General features: G+C 43.1%; 1 protein-coding gene across 1 annotated transcript in view; it reads right to left on the bottom strand.

Moving 5' to 3' along the window:
* Positions 1-1,506: 1,506 nt before the first annotated feature.
* LOC119401993 (uncharacterized) overlaps positions 1,507-21,914 on the bottom strand; it is a 160,456-nt gene continuing 140,048 nt past the window's right edge. Inside the window, exons 25-27 of the mRNA XM_049417623.1 lie at positions 10,969-11,052; positions 4,244-4,292; positions 1,507-2,131 (exon numbers count right to left, since the gene is read on the bottom strand). Coding sequence (XP_049273580.1) covers positions 1,992-2,131; positions 4,244-4,292; positions 10,969-11,052 — 273 coding nt within the window. The 3' untranslated portion in view covers positions 1,507-1,991. The remainder of the gene's footprint in view (positions 2,132-4,243; positions 4,293-10,968; positions 11,053-21,914) is intronic.

Raw genomic sequence — 21,914 nt, 5'->3', positions numbered from 1 at the left:
CTCCGAATAGGAGGGATGCTTATATTAATGAGATGACATTTAAAAAAAAAAAGCAAGCAAAAAATTTGAAATGGGACCCTAGCGCTCACGAGCTCGAAAAAGCAGGGCCTTTTAGGGGGTATTTACCACAACAGCGATTACAAAAACCGGATGTGCTGGTGAAAGGAATTATGAAAAAGCTCTTCTGGGTGAAAATCCATGGATAAAGTATATTTGAGGAAAAGTGTCAATGCGTTCCCACAGTTCACATGCTCTTCCATGGACGCGAAGCATGGAAAATTCAATATTGTTCATTATATTAGAGTGTACTAGAAGCGTTTGTATAGTCGGATACAATTTAAGAAGTCCGGACAGGCCCCCCGCCCACACCGCCGAAGCGCGGCAGCCGATTGCCTCCGCAGCTCAAGAAATATTCCCGCCCGTGCACTCGGCGGTGTTCACCAAAGACTCATCACCGGCAGTCCGGTTCATGGCGTCAGACCTGAGAGCGCGGTCATTGGTGTAGGCTTGTGTGCATCCACCTAAGAGGAGGAAATGCCGCAGACTTCTTAAGTTGTATCCGACTGTAGTACACATACTCTACTTGTATCTATTGCTAGCGTTCCCAGATTTCATTCCGCGATGTCCGGAAACAGAAGTGACAGACATTTTAGCGGCACAAGTGTATTTATTAGTGAACATTGCTTCAATTACATGCTGTGCGATGCTTGAAATGAGCTAGCAACGGCGTTTCTGGAACAGACGACATCCGCTGATGAATCACCGCCACACTTTCTTGCTACCGATTCGCCTAGACGTCGCGAGCCTCTGCAGAGAGTGCGTTTTGCCGTCGAGATGACTCGCACGACAGACAATGCACCGGCACCGTGCATGGCATCGTGGCTTATTCGGGACACACGCGCAAGTGCTGTTTATTTAGCGGAACATTTCTTGGTCCACGGTTGTGGCTTTGGCGGCCCCAAGACCAAGCTGCACATGTTTTGACGTGGCGGTGGTGCAACTGCTGGTTATAGATGCCCCCGAACCCGAGACTTTGGTGCAGTTCGGCATAATTTCCGTTGATATTATCAAGATGGTGCTGTAAATACAATTTAGCGCACTCTGGTGCATTTGGCGCAGGAGTGGAATCACTGCGATCAGCAGCGTTTTCTATGATGAAAAAGTGTTGCAGGGCCCCTTTAAATGAGTTTGCCTTTGGTTTGCCTTGGTTATGGAGTTATGTCAACAGCCCTTCCAAATTACTTAAAAAAGCGTGAATGCTAAAATTTAAACAGAAGCAAATTAACACCAATATTCAATAGAATACTGGAAAAAATTGAAATATTCTCATAAGCTTTGTTTTTCTGCCCCACATAGACTCACAATCAGACCTGTAGATGGAACAATGATGTGTGCAAATTTAGACCATGGCAGTGTCTGCTATAAAAGCCTGCTGCTGTTGCAGGAGATGAGCCTTTGGCAGTCATGAAACAACACTTAAAAATAAAAACCAACAAGAAAGAGTAATTCTTCAATGCATGGTATATATTTCCTTTGTGAATACAGCTGCTATGTACAATGAGACTACCTTGTCACTGTAGTTACAAATGTTGCAGGTCCCAGAGACGTAATGTGAGAGTTATTACTGCCTACATAAGATTGCAAGTAGTATCGTGCTTAACATGCAGTCATGTGCATTACAACATGGGAACACTACAAGAGCTATATGTTTTCTAATGTGCACATAGTACATAGTCCAATGAAGCTTACTGCAGTAAGTACGCTTTTAGCACTAAACGCACTTTCCAAGTCTCACAAAATCCAGAGCACACAAAGCGCCCTACACCACCAAACTTATGTACTTATGATGTGCTTTATGGCATTTTTCTCTTCTACATGACAGAACATAAAAACTAAATAATAAACAAAAATCTAGAGAGAAATATATAAAACACCTAGTTTTAAAAATTACAGTGGTCACCACTCTTATCATTTACTAATATGACAGAAAATCATTTTTTTTCAGCCCTGGAGTTCCTTTCAGCCTTGGGGTTTCTTTCAGCTTTGGGGTCCCTTTCAGGTTTGGAGTCCCGGCTGCGCATGCTTGTCAAGTTTCCCCGCGTTTGTTTAAGCACCATCTTTGTCTTGTTCACTGGAAAGACAGGCAGTACATCAATGCCAGCACATAATTGAGAAATAACACATTGGACCAAGTTTGTTGTACATGTAGAAATTCTAAACTCATACTAAAGGCATGATTTATAACCAATGAAAAATTGATGGATAGTGTAGAATATATAAGTGTAGAAAAAACTAGAATATATCAGGAAATGAGCACTAACATGAGGACAATACACATCAGTATATTTTACCAATGGAGCAAAAGGTAGGCTGTATTGTGTCGATTGAATACCTTTACTCTTATTATCTTTGCTGAAAAGCATGGCCAACTGCCCAAGCCTCACGGTCTCACCATGCCATTCACTTGCCCTACCCTATAGCCTCTGGCCCATGTAGTACATCGCTCACACTGTAACTACCACCCATGCTGTCTGCATTCTGTAAATGTGGAAATTCTGAAGATTCGAACAGGCATATCCGTTCATGAGCAACAGCAGTCAACTAGACAGCTCTATTTCGTTGTTCCTGTGTACACTTATTGAAATAAATTGAGAGCTTCACATGATACAAATAGTCTACCAATGGGATTCTGTGAGACATGGTAAGATTCTGCAGAGAGAAAAAAAGTTTTTTTTTTTTTCGTGCATTCTGCCTTATTCCTTTAGTACTTTGCATACTAAAACAGGCTTTTCCTAGCCTGAAGGAATTTTTTATAGTTGTTTGCACTGACTCGTAATTAATCACATTAATTAAAGGAAATACATTGATTCCTATAGCAGGACATAAGTCACAACACACAAGGAACAATCTATTCTAAAGCTGTAACCTAATCTTAGTGGCATACATTAACAAGGTGCTACAGTCAAATCCCGCTGCAACAGGACGTGCGAGAAAGTTCATTGTCATGGAATTTCGTTCCAGTGAACTTTCCTATATAGACTACAAAAGGGAGGAAGACCTAATGGTTATGACTCATTCAGGCAATCATTTGCATAATTTTTTGCACTGAACTCTCACTAACTCAGACGTGTTTGGCTGCACATGGAGTTACTGTATCTTCTCATGTATAGCCCGTGCAAAATATTCTGAAAATTCAGAGCTAAAGTTGGGGTGTGAGTTATACGTGAATTTCGGTGTGCAAGTTGGCCTCATGGTATGTCTTCACAGTAATGCAATGAAGGTGGCTTCACATCAATATGTGGGGATCTTTTCTTTTAATTTTTATTATACCATGATATATAGTGGAGGCTGTGGGTTATGTGCATGAAAATACGGTATTCAGACTAGCCTCAGAACTTTGACAGAGGCCAGCCATGAACTAAGCCGAAGTCTGCATTCATTCATTCCCTTTAATCTGACTTCATTCCCTTTAATCTTTTGCTGCGTTAGCCGCGTACCTTCGGAGTTACATAGTCGCTATCAATGATTGTGACGATACCATCCGTGGTTTCATGTGCAGCTGCTGTGGCAAGCAGCATCGCTATGACTGTGAGCATTGGATGTGCAGGTACCTTCAGAGTGATTGCCATACAGGGTTGCATCGACACAACCGTGATTTTGTTCGCAGTGGTAGCTGCAGAATATAGTTTAGCTAGGACTAGGTAGGCGCTGGCTGCACGTGTGGTTTCAGAATGCCGTGGTTGTCATCCATGATCGCAGCACTAGTGACAACGAGCAGTAGTTCTTGAAAAATTCTGCCATGGCCCACATGCGCATCAAACCCACCAGCTACACTGTGGTGGATGGACAATCTGTCACCGAGCATGCCAGTGGTGAAAAATTTATTGGAATGTGCGTGTGGCAGTGCAAAGCATGTCTCAGATAAAGACACAGGTCCTGCGATGCAGCTGCACTGCTCAGGACGTCATGAACCAACGAGAAATTGTCAAGTTGTCGCCGGAATTTCGCGGCAATCCTAAGGAAGTGCCCTTACCCTATGTGGTAGCACTTGCGAAAACTTCAATGAACCCAAGAAAATTATTCATTATGATGAGACACTTTTTCCATTGTTTTCTATGGGAAGCTGATGGAGAATTGAAAATCTTTTGTTGCAGTGGATATTTTGTTGTAGCATTGTTCGTTACAGAGCGACTGTACTATACAGTAATTCAAGTATAAGACTGTGAGCAAGATAAAAACTTACATTGGCGGGAAATGGCTTTTTCCATTCCTTCTTTTTTCTCCTTGAATGCCTGAAGAAAGACCAGAGAAAGTAAGCCATTCTCAATCATAATTAAGAAAATGACTTGCCACAATTTTCTAAGAAGGGTTGGAAGTTTAAGATTGTTGCCACATTTTAAAGATTATTCAAAGGAGTGCAAAATGACAGGACAAGAAAATACAACACATGGGCCCATGTGTTGTACTTTCTTGTCCCACAGTGTAGCATTTTGCATAATAGTTCACGTACAGTGTTGCATTAAACTTATGTAAGGAGTCGGTTAGCATGACAAGAGCAAAAGGTTTAAGATGAGTGGCATAGTACCGATGGCATACAGACGTTAAAAGCAAATATCAAGCCACAGTATGTGGGGGGAGGGGAGGAGCTGCTTTTGGGGACCAAAAATTGTCAAAAAAAAAAAAATCAGAAGAGCTATTTTTTAATTCTCCCAATACCGATGCATAATCCCACCAATTTTCATTAATACTAGATTATTACTTTAGCCATAACAGTGCTTTTATATCAAATCAGCAACCAATGATGTTTTGTTCATTGTTATTTTCCCTGTTTTCTTTCTTCTTAACCTTACTATCTACTGAGAAGCTTTTTGCAGCTTTGGCACACCCAATTGCTATCATTTTTGCCTTGCTGAAACGCTGAGTGTTTAGTGAGTGCAACAGGGTGCCAAATGTTACTTTGAGAAGTTACAAATATTTAGGAAGAGTAAAATGAGAAGTGCTTTTTCTCAGTCATCCAAGCTAGAACCATAAGATCACACTTGTTGCACTTGTTGGCATGTGTAGAATCCAATGGCATTTAATTCAGCAAGATCTGTGCAGCCAGTCTTATAAATATGTGATGAAATGATGTTTTCATAAATAATTCATTTTAAAATTAATAGTATAGTCTACGTAAAGATTCAGTTCAATATTTGGTATCAGCACATCAAAATACACAATCTTTGAAGTTTTTATCATCCTAGCTTAAAATACAACACTTTATGTCTAAAAATCGCTTCACTCTTAAAGGGGTACGACACCATTTTTCAAAGGTGAGTTTACTCTGCCACACAAATCTCCTGTATACAGAGATGGCTCTGAGCAAGTGTCAAGCTCAGCAAATGCTGATATTTGATTTTGATATTAAAATCAATTTTCCCATGGCGTAGCTACTGACATTGGCACGTTTGATGTCAGCCTACAGTACTAATTCTGGTGACTTCACGCAGTGGTCTGGCTAGTTGTGATGTCAGGTAACAAAACGTCCAAAATGGCCGTTCATGCGTCACCAAAACATTAAAAATGGCCGCCTCTGCAACACCAATGGAGCCACGGTGCGGAGCGGCCATGGAAACGTCACAATATTTTGTGCGAAAACCTGACAAGAAGCTCATACCATGTTGTGACGTCAGGGTACAGTAGGAACCAAAACTAGCTTTTAAAACTATACTGTAATTACTTTTTGAGGGTGCACTCACGCTTAGCAGTAAATTTTGTAGGCTCTTGAGGGCTTGGCCTTTCATTCGACGCAAAAAAAAAAAACTGAAAATTTTTGTGTCTGTACCCTACCCCTTGAAATATTTTTTGAAATATATTTTTTTCTGGAAACCCGCAAAATTTATAGTGTGCCATGAAACGATTTAGTTGCTAATGTTTATAACAAATAGCCAATATAATGAAGCTAGCTTTGTGTCAGATGACTGTTATAATGAGGTTAAACTACACAGGGTGTTTTTTTAGGCAGTACAGATTTTTAGTAGAAATCCTATGACCGTCATGCTCCTATTATTTCAGCACACAAACTCTACATTGAGGTGGAGATACTTTGCCGCAGCTAAAATGACATCGAAGTGATTAACGAAACTCATTATTCAACTTTTTAATATTGAATTTAGGAGAGTTGTTTATATCAGAAGGTTGTAGTTGATGATTATTTATGGCATACCTATTTTTAGAAATCACAAAAGCTGCATGTAGTTTGAGATGTTCGTCATCGAAACTGACCACGCCGCTGCACCCTGTAACGTCAGACCGCACTCTACAACGTCAGATCGGAACTGATCGTGCCAAGGAAGTGACAAAATTTGAATGAAGCCGCGTCGCAGCTGCAAGTTGTCATAGAGAGCGGCAAGACATCTCACTCGCACTGGCAATCGCATGAACTTTGCATGTGGTGTTTGGTGCTTATCTCTTTCATTCAGGTTGAGTGCAAGAAAGCCGCAATATCCACGTTTTCACAAAGCTCAGGGGCAGCCACTGTGGCGCTTCTTCTTGCAGACAGGCAAATTAGTTTTTTTGCACCTGTTTATAGCTTAAAAAATTTGAGATAAACACTACACATTTCATGCAAAGAATAAGCGGTCTACTTGCGTATTTCAGACTATAGTATGCCATTTTTCCTGACCAGATTCTGTTTCAACACGGCTTCGTTCATATTTTGTCACTTCCTGGTAATGGGACATCATGATCTGACGAAACAGAGTGGCTGTGTTTCCTGCACGCCGAGCATGGTCAGTTTTGATATCACCATTGAAATTCGATGATGAATATCTCAAATCATGTGCAATTTTTGTGCTTTCTAAAAAAGAAAAGAGTATACCATAAATTGTCATGGACCAGAACTTTCTAATATAAACAACTGCCCTACAGACAACAACTAAAAAGTTAATTCCCAAAATTTTCTTAATTAGTCCCTTCAATGTCATTTTAGCTGCGGCAAAGCATTTCTGCCTTGACGTAGAGTTCCCGTTTGTAAATGACAGGAGCCTGACTGTCATAAAATTTTTATTAGGAAATTCAGAAGCCCTTCCCCTATCAGGAAAATGGGGGCAAGTGAAGCTTGGTGTGTACGTGCCTGAACTACTGCTTTTCTTTATTAAAGTGGATCTGTTTAAGGTCGAGGTTAATCCCTGTGAAGTGTAATGCTGCTAGCAGGTATGTGCCACAGAAGTTGGGTAAGGCCCACTATTTACCTCTGGTGCACTAAAAAGGAAGGCATGTTAACAAGCATAGCGGGTATGTGCCAAGCAGCTCCTAATGGGTATGTGCCACAGGAACTGGGCAAGCCCCACAACACACCTCCGGTCCACTAAAGAATGAAGAAGCTGCCTTTAACTAGCTTTGCGGCATGTGCCACAGAAACTGGGCAAGCCCCACTACTCACCTCCGGTCCACTAAACGTTATGAAGCAAGATAGTAAGTTGGACAAGTTGGTTGAAGTTCATTTTTGATGAAACAGCGCGTTACTAAACGAAGGATGAAAAAAGGAGCGCACAGGACAGCGCAAGTCTTCTGCACTCCTTTTCTTGTCCTTCGTTTAGTCATGCACTGTTTCATAAAAAAAATAAACGTTATGAATTTGAAATTTGAAGCATCTTCACTGACTTAACGTCGTGAAGACTGGTCAAACAGTGCAGATGGTGGCAAACCTACTATAGAGCAAAGTCAAGCAATGACAGCAATACGATGCCACCAGCTCCCCTCTTTAACCAGTGTTTGTGATCGTAAGTCAGTGAAGCTGCTTCCAATTTTTAACAGTGGAGCTGTTTAAGCTTTAGGTAATTCTGGCGGGGGACGTAAGAACTTGGGTGGGTATGCGCCACTGAAAGTGGGTAAGTGCCAAACAGCATCTAGCATAGCATAGCCATGCATAGTACTATAGTATAGCAACGGTGTGAAAGGGAAGTGAGGGTGACAAGGAGCGATGTGAGGATGAAGAGGAAGGAAAAGAGGAGAGGAGAGGCTAAACCATGTCATAGCCTAGTATAGTATAGTTTAGTATGTGCCAAGTACCTCCTAGCATAGCATAAACTAAACAGGGGAATTGATCGAGGGCTCGTTTCTTTGTCAGACACAAACTAATGAAGCTAAGGAAGGTATTTGGCTCGAGATTGAACAGAGCTGGCACCTAGCGGCAAACGGACAAAGTCCCAAAATGTGGATGCCGGCGGCCTGTCGCCGCTCCAGCAGCAGCGTGTGTTGAGTTTGTTGTTTGAGAATCCACGATGGAAGTTGATGGGGACAACTTGGTCGACGTTGAGTCAACTCATTCTTTCCCTTTTGTAATGGAAGTTCGTAAAGTCAGTCGTTTTTTTTTTCAGTAGCGATGCAAAAAGCATTTGTTTAATGCAACCGCACCACATATACTACTTGTCGCTTTTCAACGTGTTGTGAGACTAACATTTGTAATTCCGTGTCACAGCACTTTTGCCTCTGAGCAGAATTCTGACTCATGTTTGGGACTGTGTCACATTTATCGTCGATGACGACAAAGTTGTTGTACCGGGCCACATCACTCATATCAGTGTTGTCTCTTCTACGTGCTGCTCTGACAATGCCGTGCACATTATCGCATTTGTGCTCCAGCCTTCCGGGCTTAGCAAAGACCCCCCCCCCCCCAAAAAAAAAACGTTTACGTGAAGTTGACTGACACGAAGACAATAGCAGATTTAAACTGCTCATGCCCTGCAGAATGCTTATAAAACCTCAAGTTGTTCGGATATGGTTTTTCGCAGCACGTACCACAATTTGTTGTATTGCGCCTTGTGAGACAGCAAATAAACGCTAACTTCAACTTTGGTAGTTTATCAGGCCTCACTCATTTCTGGAAGACTTATTTAAAACATTCAGAGAACAAACTTATCAGCATGAGCAGTATCGATAAACTCACTCGCGTATGTTCATTAATCGCTTACATGGTCCATCTCTTTCTGGCTTGCAAAACGACATTTCTTACTCTGTACGAGATCATGCACAAACTGGACGCGTTTCGGTGCTCACACTTATACTTCGAAACCCTGAGAACGCTTCTCGGAGTTGAGTAAGCGCGACAGAAAATGCGCAAACAACAGTAAGGCTCGGTGACGCTCGCTCGCAGCTAGCACAAAGAAACGTTGCATTCACTGCGAAGGTGGCGCACGAAGAATGTAGAGCGAATTGCATACTTGGAGACTTAATTCATTTACTTGCAGAAGTATGCAAAAGCGCCAGCAAATCATCACTGGCAGCCCTGGCCAAGCCGCCATGATCTTTCACGGACTGAAACAGTGTTCACGCACATAGCACGCAGAAACTGTGCTTGCAACAAGCATGAATGCATAGATTACAGACTAAGAGTGAGAAACATGTTAGCATATTTGACCGAGCACCAACTCTTCACACCAGCGAACGCTTCAACCCATGGTGATCGAGCTGCTTGCTGTACACCATCGGAAGGCGCCTTGCCATTCCGACACCTGACAAGCCACTCTTGGTGATGTTGCGCATTGCCGAGTAGGAATGAAAATTTATCACTGGCTCTGTGCAATATGTGTGGCATTGCCGAACCGAACAATACCTTCCCTTGGAAACTGAAACGTTTTCGACAGCTACGGAGCGCAGAATGACGATATAGAAACGGCAGCTCCGTACACTTACACACAGCACAAGAGCAACGTATCCACACTAACGCAGCGACGGTGCTGCCACCTATAGGTCGATCTCGCAGCCAATAGGGGGCATTACTTATGTCATTTATGTCATAATTACTATGAACACTGCAGATAAAAGATCAAATTGTTATATCAGAAACGGCTGATCGCTGAAAAGTTACTATCAAGAGAGAAATTATTGGAAGCATACAAATACGCATGTGACCGGTACACCTTCAAGGGCCACATTTCTGTACGCTCAAAGAATCTATTCGTTCTGGGCCCGGGCTTTTTACATAAGCCAACGCTGCCATCAAAATCTGTAACTCATAACAAGCTTCATTTGAAAGATCTATATTGTCTTGCGGGAATCGAGTGCGCCCTCCCCCTTTGGTGCCTCGTTCCCCAGCTAGCGTGTGATGGACCTGAGCGGCTCGAGCGCTGGGAACCGCCGTTAATTGGCAACATGGCTACCGTGGCTACGCCGCGAGGCCTTTTTGCTTGGTGCGAACCATGCGTTGGTCTTCCCCGCACGAGCCACACGTCCGGACATGTCCGGAGAACGCTTGCACACGTCACTGCGCTTCATTGGTCCTCAATGGCCGCCAGTGACAACCCCCTTTCCCACGAGCTTGCTTCTGTCTGGCACTGGCTTGCCTGCGGGAGATGCTCGCATGCCTGCAACGAGGCAGTCACGCGCTGCTATTGCAGGTGGCTTCTCATTCGCGTGCTTCGGTGGTTCCCCCTTTGTGTGGTAACCGTAGCACCACAGGCAAGTGCACTCGATCGGTCTTCCGGAGTTACCCTGACGGCCTGCAAACCCGCGAGTGTCGCACTGTGTTGCATCTTGGGTTAATAAACCCGTGTTTGTTGACATCCTGCCTCGAATGCTGCCTTTTCTGCGCCGCGCCGGAGAGTCGACGAACCCAGCCGTAGCATCTTTGTTCGCTGCGGCAGTGGAGAACGTCGCGTCTCTTCCCGGTCGCCTTGTAGGGTAAGCTTCGTGCAAAACCTATCTCCACAGTCTAGTATAGATAAAAAAAACAAACAAAAAAACACCCTGTACGTTGCCACCATGACAAGGCAATGTAAAAAAACAGAAAAAACCTCCAGGACTTCCAAAGAAAAAAAGAAAATTTTTTGTGCATTTCTTGTGTGAATTATGCACACTGAGCAATCAAATATTGACAAGTTGATGTCATAGCTAGCTCCTTGATGCAAACAGATGCACGAGAGTGCTTCTATAGTAGCATGGCCAAAAATATATAGGTATTTTAAAGTTTCACAGCTATGCACTTACTGTGATTTCCTCACGTGCACACTGAAGTTCAGCTGTCTGTTTAGAGTATGCCTCCTGGAGTTTGGTGAATTCCAACCGCAGCTTCTTGTTGCGAGAAAAAAAAAAGAAAAGAACAAATATAGTTAAACCTTGAACTAACGAACTTCAATATAATGAGATGCTCAATATAATGAAGTATTTCAGTTTTCATAACTTCATATCCACAGAACACCATGTATTTTTCACCTGAATATAACGAAGAATGTTTACCTTTGGTTTCAATATAAAGAAGTTTCACTACTATTTCAGAGGAAGGTCAAGGCAATAAATTGAAACTTCTGCTCGTGCCAGTGGTAATTTAATTGACTTGCATGAAGATTTTACAAATGCAATTTTTTAATTGCGTGCCGCATGACAGAGAGAGGCCGCTGAAGTGGAGCAGCGCGTTTTTCAGCAGTGACTGCGAAGAAAGGGGGCACCTCAATAAAATTTTTTTTTACAAAAATCCTATGACAGTAAGGCTCCTGTCATTTTCGCCCACAAAGTCTACATCGAGGTGGAAACACTTTGCCTCAGCTGAAATGGCACCATTGTGACTAATTAACTCTCTGTGTGTTAGAGGAAAACATACGTCCCACTTTTCCTTCTGCAGAAAAATTTTTCTCCCACAGCACCTGTCGCAATTGGTGCAGCACTAAGTGGCTGCTATCTTACCTAAGTCTATGCAAGTTCGAGAAAAATTGTTTTACCGCAATTTTGGAAGGTGGCAGTAGTGCCACAATGCTGTTGAAATTTGTTCCATTTTTTATGGAAGCTTCTGAATTTTCCTCTCGTTCAGATAAAAAAAAACTTGTTCAACATGCCAGGTAATTTTCTTTTTTTCTGGTTTTCTGGAGAGGCGATTTCAGTTTCTAGTTATCATGTGTTTTTGTAGACTTGTCCAGTAACTTGACTGACAAATGCATCGAAACACAGTCCTTTGCGAAATTGCCACGCTCTTCGCTAAGCCTAATTGTAGATAACAGTGCATGGGAATAATTTTCTTGATATCATATACCTCTTGAAAAGTGGGCAGATATTCAGGGACAACATCAGTACTCGACCATATTGACCGAGGAAGAAGGGACAACAAAATCGAGAAAAAAATGGTTGGTGTAAGCAGTGAAGCACGCTTTACAGGAACAGACCACAGCCCTATGGAGGCTTGTAAGGCAAATGTGCAGGTGCTGTTCTGCTGCTGGAAATGAGGTGCCCACAGCGTTCCTTTGCACAACTTGAAAAATGCTCATCTGTACCACTTGTTTCGGCGGTTTCATCCCAAACACCCGGTGATGTGATCGCGTGATGTTACCTTCATGAGTCAGTGGGACACATATGTCCCACTTTTTTCCATCAAAGTACCGACTTGATTTTTATGAAATTTGTTTCATACTGTTTATTTGTTGTTTATATGTATATACCACAGCCAGTTTTTATAACATCGTGTCATAAATATCAGTGAACCTACAAGGGGTTAACAAAAACTTGGTAATTAACTTCTAAATTATTGACTTGATGGCAGTTCCCTACATTAGAAAGTTATAGTGCATGACAATTTATGGTATACCCATCGTTTAGAAATCACAAAAGTTTCATGTAATTCAAGATATTCATGATCGAATTTTATGGCAAATATAGAAACTGATCGCACCCAGTGTGCACGAAACGCAACCACTCTGTTACGTCAGACTGGAACTACCTGTTACAAGGAAGTGAAGAAGTATGAATTAAGGAGCATCGTGGCCGTATCTTTTCATGAAAAGCGGCAGTCGTCTCACTTGCGTCAGAGGATCGCCTTACCTTTATGTGTGGTGTTTGGTGTTTACACTCAAACCTCATTATAACAAAGTCACATCTGCCACGAAAATAACTTCGTTATATCCGAAAATTCGTTATAAACGTTTAGTGGCAACACTATCTATGACAAGACTATTCTTCATTTACTTCGTTATAACCGATAATTCGTTATATCCGTGTTCATTATATCGAGGTTTGAGTGTATCTGTTTCTATCGAGATGTGCAAAAAAGAAACACAATATCAACCTTTTCTTTCTCTGTGAAGCATAAAACTCTTGGGCAGCCAATGCGGTGCTTCCTTCTGCAGACAGGCAAAAAAGTTTTTCATGCCTGCCTATAGTTTAAGAAACAGACAGATAAGCGTTACACATCATACCCAAAGAATAAGCTGTCCACTTGAGTATTTCAGAATGCGTGCAGATTTTACTGACCAGGTTCTGCTTCGGCGCGTCTCGATTCTAATTTTGTCACTTCCTTATCACGTGTACTTCCAGTCTTACATAACAGAGAGGCCGCGTTTCCTCGAATCACATGCAAATTTTGCGATTTCTAAAAGATGGGTATGTCACAAATTGGCATGCACTACAACTTTCCAATGTAATGACTGCCCTCAAGTCAATAATTTAAACATTAATTAATGAGTTGCTAACAAGTCACGTCAAAGATGTTTTAGCTGCAGCAAAGTATTTCCACCTCGACATAGAGTTCGCGTACGGAAATGACAGGAGCCCGACTGTCATGGAAATTTTTTAAAAATCTGTACTGTCTAAAACAAAAAACAAAAAATAGACTGTATATTGGAGGGGGCGTCAATTGAAATAAACAGTTGGTTTTAGCACTCGTCCTCATCTATTGTGTTGTCTGCATGAATTTTTTGTGTGCTAAATCTAGTGATAACGATGATAGACCAACTAGCCTAACAGACTCCTTCATGCGTAACATATGGGTACTGTGAAGGCGCAGCATCTCCAGCGCACCATCAAATGATGTTTTCTGGACCTCAGGATCAACAAAACTGGCTTTTTTACGTTACTGAACTTAGTTTTTTCACACTGCAGTAGTATTTGCACATTCTTGCAACAATTTTTGCACAAAAATGATTTCTTTGGCAACTATACTTTGCATAAGAGGTCAAACTTTAACTTAATGAACTTCTGATATACTAAAGTAAATTGCAGATTTTACAAACTTTCATATATCGAGGTTTAGCTGTATAAGTGCACTACCTCGAGAGGTGTTCCTCGAATGATAGATCCCTAGCAGCATAGCCCCAGGCTCAAGTAGGAACAACCGTTTTACAAATAAAGTTTATTCAACTCAACTCATTTTGTAACCTGGCAAGAACGCCAAAGTCGGGGAACTGCTTTCCGCAAGTTATCAGCTCCTTTTTATCCAGCTGGCACTGATGTGAAGCGACAGCCACCTCCCACAATTGACATTATTGACAGCCCTATTGATGGTTGAAATTTCAGTGGTGCAGAGACTACACTTGCACAGCGCACAGTGGATAACCAAAGCAGACAAGCATGCTATGCTCACCCACTATATATAGCAGGTTACGAGGGGTGTTCAATAAAGATTTCCCCTGACTCAATTATATTTATTGCAGGATGCTGAAACTCCGCATGCATAATGACATAAGTCACTATAGGTCACTTGCCGATGTACAACTCTGAATTAATAACTGCCCTTTTTTACAGGTGCTGAAGTGGTGTGAGGTGAGATAATGGATGCAGTGGAATACAGAGCAGTCATCAAGTTCCTGTACTTGAAAGGCCGCAATCCAAGGGCGACGTTCGATGAGATGAAAGAGGTTTATGGGAAGGATTCCCCATCATATGATGTAGTGATGAACTGGCACCGTCAATTCAAATGCAGTCGGACTTCGGTGGAAACGGCTCCGATTGCAGGGCGACCCCACTCCGCTATCGATGAACACACCATCCAACAAGTGGAGGCCGCCATTTTGGAAAATCACCGCATAACCGTTCGAGAGCTACCCCAAAATGTCAAGATCAGTGTGGGGTCAACGGAAAAAATCATTCAGGACCATCTTCATATGCGTAAGGTATCCGCTCGCTCGGTTCCCCGGCTGCTCACACCTTTCCAAAAGCAGGAACGAGTCGAATGCTCCCAGACTCTTTTGACCATGTGCCATGGAAATCAAGAGGACTTTTTCAACAGACTGATTACACAGGATGAATTCTGAGTCCATAACTATGATCGGGAGACTAAAATCCAGTCGATGTAATGGAAGTCCTTGGACTCTCCGCCTCCAAAAAAGGCACGCGCCCAGCCCTCGGCGGGCAAGGTCATGCTCACAGTCTTTTGGGACCAGCACGGAGTAGTCTTGATGGATTTCTTAGCAAAGGGTGCCACGATTACTGGGGCATACTATGCTTCACTGCTGCAGAAACTGCGGGAGGCCATCAAAAGCAAGAGACATGGCATGCTCACCAAAGGTGTCCTCCTTCTTCAAAACAATGCCCCAGTTCACAACTCATATGTTGCCCAGATTGAAGCACGCTGCTGTGGCTTTGAAATTCTACCGCATCCCCCTCATTCACCCGACCTCGCACCATCGGACTTCCACCTTTTTCCAACAATGAAGTCGTATTTAAAGGGCAAGCATTTTCCAGATGATAAGAATCTGATTTCTGAAGTCACAACATGGCTTTTGGAGCAACCTGTCGACTTTAACAAGCGAGGCGTTTACAGTTGCATAAAAAGATGGGAAAAGTGTGCGTCCCTGGGTGGCACCTATGTAGAGAAGGACTAATAAATCTGCAAAGTTTCGTTGCTCTCCGTCCACAGGAAGTGGGTCAGGGGAAATCTTTACTGAACACCCCTCGTATATCTGGCATGGAATAAAGTAAGACAAAGTGTGAGACATTAGACTCAAATGCAGCAACAGAACCTCTGTTAAAGAAATAATAAATATTCGAAGCATTGCTGCTCGTATAACTAACATGATTCTGTTTTTAAACACACTAGTGGTTAGCAGGATGGATGCACTGAAGGATGGAGTTCATCATGAGAAAACTTGTATACGACTCCAGACTTATTCATCTTCTATAGCCTTAGCGTGCACTAAAGTATTCCTTACTTATGCATAGACAATGTTAACTTTTGCCGTACAAGGGAACACTGCCAACCTTCAAATTGAAAAGGTAATAATTAATAATAATTCAGGAGTTTTACATGCCAAAACCACGGTATGATTATGAATGAAGGAAGGGAATTTTAGAGGGCTCGCTTCTTTGTTTGACACAACCTTAAAGGGACACTAAAGAGAAACAATGAATCGGTTTAGATCGATAAATTGTGCTCTGAGAACTCTAATGTCGCTAATTTTGCCGCCACAGGTTTCTTAATAGAGGAGAAAAAAAAAATTCAGTTTCATTTTTAAATTTCGCGCCGAAATCTCCCCGCGTGACGTCACGGATTTCAAAGTGTATTTGTCGTACTATTTTGGCGCCATTGGCTCAACAAAATTACCCCAAACTTGGTATGTTAAGTCTATGGCCCCCTCAGAGGACAATGTACTTCATTTTTACCAATTAGGAACTGCGTAGTCCCTAGTAGGTGCCATCAAAACATGTAACGTCACGGTGAATGGTGCGGAAACTTCAATGTGGCGTCGCCACACACATTTTATTTTTGTGCGTTTTCTCGCTTACTAAGCGGCTTACTAGACGTCCACCTGATTGCTATCAGGCCTCCAAATATAAGCACAGAAAGAAACAAGTATAGCTTTAATTTAAGGAGGAAGGAATGTTCTGCATTGGGCACGTGGTCACATAAGATGTGACTATCGATGACGTATGCTTTGCCCAACGGGCTGCGTTATCTACAAAAGTGTGCTGCTGCCTGAAATAAAGGTTCTTTTTGCGCTGCTGCCACTGAAGCATGTGTCTGCTGCTTAGAATAGAACAGTGCGCAATTTCAGCCTCGAAATGCGCCAGTTCCTAGGAACTTTGTTGCAGTGCTCCCTTACTTGGACGTTTCCCACAGGCTGAAAAAAAATTGGGCAACGCGCTGGCATCACTGTAGCTTTTTCCACTCTGGAAAAGATATCAAAGCTTTATAAGCTTGTGAATGCTCCAGCTGTGAATCGACTGCAATGCTCTGTGAAACACAGAACACGCTTCGTGGTTTGTGCTACTGCTGTTGTGTATCTTATTCCGTTGTCATGCGGAAATAAATACATAGGGCAAACTGGAAGGTGCTTGAATGACCATTTAAGTGAGTGAGTATCATAACGATGTGCACAATGCCGTTCAAGGCTACCTTGGAAGTCACTGTAGTGACTGCGGCTGCATGCCCCTCTTTGAACACTGCGAGGTATTAGGTAAGCACCGCTCGCAGTTAACGCGAGAAATCACTGAAGCGTATCACATTAGGAAGTTTGACAGCTTCTGTGTAGGTTCCCCATCAGTTGCACTACTGCACAAAGAGAGTGCGTACCTTAATTTTACATTGTGTACTGTCCTCAAGCTCAATCAACACGTGACAAGAGATTTGTTATTCCATAGTCATCGACGCGGCTGATAACTGCACCCTCTTCTACGCATGGCTACATTCCATACATATACATGTACTTCGCTTCGCTATTAAACATTGTTGAAAGTCAGCACTGTGTGTGTTATCTTCGCCAATCCTTGTCTGTTCCATTGTTCTTAACTTCATTACGTGCTACTAACATGCCCAAGTTTCCACACTGCATAGCTTCTGCCCCACAATATTGCATGTGTTAACGCGACTCCTCGCCCTATATAACACCTGTATAGTGCCTTTTCCAAAAGAGTAGGCTTGTGCGAATATTCAAGCACTTCGAATATTCAAACAAATATTACAGTATTCAAATTCGCTTCAATTCGGATTTAAATTATTGGAAATTTTGAACTATTCACAAAGAACGAATAGGTGTATATTAATCCGCATGTAACCCCCTGTAAAGGTGGTTTCACTGCAGTGGAGGGGTGCTATACCATGAATACACCTTTCCAGGTAAAATTCACACTGCCACGAAGCCCCACTTCAAGGTTAAATGAACATATTACCCTCGCATCGATTTATCATTTTTTAAAGTTTAAAAGCTTGTTATACTGGCCTATATGCTCTAAGTATAGTAAATTTTAAAACGTGACATATTTTACATGTTATCACTTGCATTCTACTGAAAGCCAAATCTTGCAACTATACATAGTTTTCACGGACGTCACGCGACATCACCACAGCCACTTCTGCTTTGCTCAGCCACCATGTTCGGGAACCTTTCGAGACGCGGCTAACCCGGCTACCGTGTTGCGGCAGCTGGCGCGCGCATTTTCCAGTGTTGTACAGTGTTGTACTTAGCGCCACAGCCATGACGATTTGTGCGATGTTCGGCTGTCGTAGCAGAAGCAAGGCTTCCGCTAAACCGACCCACAGAGAGTCAGGCACCGGCATGTTTTGTTTGCCGAAGGTTATCAAGCAGTGCTAGAGAACGCGGGCTCTCTCAGAAAGGCGCTGGGGCGTTTGGCTGGCCCGCATAAATCGGAAAGTCTTGAAGAACTTGGACAACATTCGCATCTGTGGTCGCCACTTTATTAGAGAATCGCAGTAGGCCGCTAGTAGCAGATCTGCGCTAGTACAAATGTGCCACCAGAAGACAGTAATTTGGTAGTTTAACTCTCGACGAGCTTTTCTTTTTCATGAACAAAAAAAAACGGGTTTAGGATGTCTCCACTGGCATTTCTGCTAAAGCAACCAATTTAAGCTTGTTTCAGATGTTCACACTTGCACATTGTTAGATGCTCAGCTCTTCTTTTTTTTTTTTTTTTACGCTCTCGCTGGAAGGCACTTTCGTGCACGCCTTGCGAGTTTACGGTAAAACTGTCGTGAGCAGTGAGTACGACATACTTTTAAGAAGATAAAAAGAAAAGGAAGTCCGCTATTTTTGTTTTTTTCGTGCGTAAGCATATCAGGCCCGTCGCCAGAATTTTTTTTTCCGGGGGGAGCGGGGCACTTGCTGAAGGCCTTGAAAAACACCCATTTTTATTATTTTTTTTCGGTAAAATACTTACAACCATCCAAATTTCGGGAAGGGGGGGGGGGGGTTCCCCTGCGCCCTGGCTATGGGCCTGAAGCGCGCACAAACTCGCAAGAAGCGCCCTGGGCTGCTGTTTACACACTCGCCTCGACCAACACGACGACACGTTGTGACGGCAACTTCTTCGCTGCAATGTTCTTAACGAACCCACTCGTCAAATAATTGTGCGCATCTAAGGACTTGTAAGACTTCCTTTGCTGCAACGAAATGTAGCTGATTGACAGTACCAGGTAGTTTATAATATCCACGTGCGTCGTTGGTGGCCGTACCTCGGCATCCGTGGTTGCGCACATGGCAATTTTCGCTTCATAACGCACTCTAGTGGGCCCTACGAGCTCGTCGAAGTAACGGGGACAAAATTCTATTTCGTGCACAAGTGTCGCCTGCGAAAATGCCGCCGGAACGTGCGCAGACGCAACCGCACGCTGGCTTTGCGGCCACAGGCGTGTGCTCGTAGGCGCCCGGTGATGGCGGCGACTGCCCAACAAAAGTCCCGCACGCCGGATATGACGTCACGTGAAAACTATGTATTCAAAGTTGCTTCCACTTCCTTTGAACCAAAAAGAATGACATTTGCACGTACCTTGTTTCAATTTCGAAAAAATATTACGCAGATCAGTTGGGTCATGACAAATATGCTCATTTTCCTTTATGTGATATATACTACAGTAGAACCCCGCTGTTACGTTCCTCAGTGCTGCGTTTTCCCGGCTGTTACGTCGTTTTCCGCCGGTCCCAGCATAGCTCCCATAGGATACAATGTATTGGGAACCCCGCTGTTACGTCGTAACTGTCGGACCGTTCCCGTATGATACGTCGCGAAGTGCGCTCAGAGCCGACCGAGTGACTACCGAAGAGAGCGGTCATTGGTTCATTTTCACGCAGCTTGGCCTGGTTTGGCCGTAACATTAGCCGAGAGGTGCAAACAACAAGATCTTTCGATTGATGCAAGCAAATGCATCGCCTTCGAGATTCGCACTGCAAAGATGGCGTCCATGACGTAATTGCTCGCGAAAGCAAGGCCTTCGAGATTGGCATTTACTATCGACTAAAGCATAGCCTTTGAGATTTGTATTTCACAAACATGGCGTCTATGACGTAATTGCTTGCGAAAGCAAGGCCTTCGAGATTGGCATTCACTTCTGCCATCGCGTTGGCGTAGACTCATCATCATCGTTATTTGTCGGAGGATGGGAGGAGTTCGAGCTGGTTGGAGCTCGCATGGTCGTGCGCGCGGTTCGCGGTCGGACTCGCCGCGCTGGTCGTGATTGCGTGTGCTTCGTTCTTTCATGCCTACAGCTGTTGGTGTTAAAAAAATCACATACGTTGATTACATTTCTGTGGATGAGGCCGACCCCAGCTCCGCGTTTCTATCCGTCGACTAGATCGTGGCTGAGCGCGCCAATTTTCGTGCTGCTCGTAAGCATTGAAATAAAATTCTGTACCACTAAATATTTTGTCGTTTTTCCTGTTTTTCGGCTCTTGCGTTTCCCGTCTCTTACGTTTATTTTCTACGGTCCCTTCAAAAACGTATCAGCGGGGTTCTATTGTATTCGAATTCGATTTGAAATTATTCAACCAGATTACTATTTGCTTCTAACATAGGTCAGCAAACTCACTCATGAGTCGACTCACTCAGACTCAGATCGGACCGTGAGTCTGAGTGAGTCCGGATCAGTAATATTTTGGTGAGTTTGAGTCCGAGTGAGTCCGGCTAAGGAAAATATTGGCGAGTCTGAGTCCGAGTGAGCCCTAAGGGCAAAATATATTTCGTGAGTGAGTCTGAGTCAGTTCCATCTTTTATTGCTGACCTATGGTCGTGTTGCTAAGTCAGCGCTCGTGTTGTTAAGTCTTCTTCTGTGCCTGTCTTTTGCGCTGTTCCGAAATGGACCTATGGTCCTATCTACTCATCTTCAGAATTACTATCAGCCTTATAACGGCTTAAGTTTATACGCAAGTCTATTCACACACATCTCAACACACTCGCGTTCATGCCCCACCTCAATATATATTGGTCAGAGATGTGAATTTGGAGGGGTGCCATGTCCTCCCCCTGCAAACTCATTCACGGGAAGTTCTTGATAAAAATATCTCGTGTGAGTCAGGTATTTAATAAAAATGAGCTTACTGCATTGCAACCACTGATAACTTGTATTTGAAGGTATAAGATCAAAAGACTTATCGTAGAGCACATTATGTGAGATATTGGCATTAAAAAGCATTGACACCAAAGTCGAAAGAAAAGCTAGTTTTACGCTCACGGACTCATGAGTCAATTCACTCAGGCTCACTCAGACTCAAGTCAAGCCATGAGTCTGAGTCTGATTGAGTCTGGCTTAGTAATATGTTGGTGAGTTTGAGTCCGAGTGAGTCTGGTTGAGGAAAATTTTGGTGAGTGTGAGTCCGAGTGAGCCCTCAAAGCAGAATATATTTGTTGAGTGAGTGTGAGTGAGCTCCAACTTTTTTGCCAACCTATGGCTTCGAATTCACTTCGAACCTAAAATTTACTATTGGCAAAAGCCTACAAAAGAGCTTCAAGCACTGGCATGGCTTGTGCCACGAAGGCCTGGGCTCGATTTCAGCTTGGATCCATGATTTTTATTATTTGCATCCATCACAATTTTCACTCACGGACAACGCTGATTTTTGGCTCATAACCAACGACACTGACGCCGGCACCGGACTTCCTACAAAACGAGCTATTTAACGCTACTGCGTTAAAAGTTGAAGGAAGTCGCAGCCATTGAGACAGAATGCTCGTGTTTGTACTGACACAACATTAATTAGAACTAACAGACAAGAAAGCCGAGGAAAGTATAAGGGATGTTATCTGTAGTAATATGATGTAAATGTGAAGAAAGTAAAGCGGACGAAAAGATAACTTGCCGCCGGCAGGGACTGAACCTAGGACCTTTCAATAACGCGTCCAATGCTCTACCACTGAGCTATGGAGGCGGTCATCCTCCCGTCCACTTTATGGGATATATATGTGCATTTAAACCTAGGAGTGTTAGTCAGCACCGCTAGTAGCCATGA

Source organism: Rhipicephalus sanguineus, chromosome 1, assembly GCF_013339695.2.
Source record: "Rhipicephalus sanguineus isolate Rsan-2018 chromosome 1, BIME_Rsan_1.4, whole genome shotgun sequence".
Lineage (NCBI taxonomy): Eukaryota > Metazoa > Arthropoda > Arachnida > Ixodida > Ixodidae > Rhipicephalus > Rhipicephalus sanguineus.
This window is presented reverse-complemented; position numbering and strand designations above follow the sequence as displayed.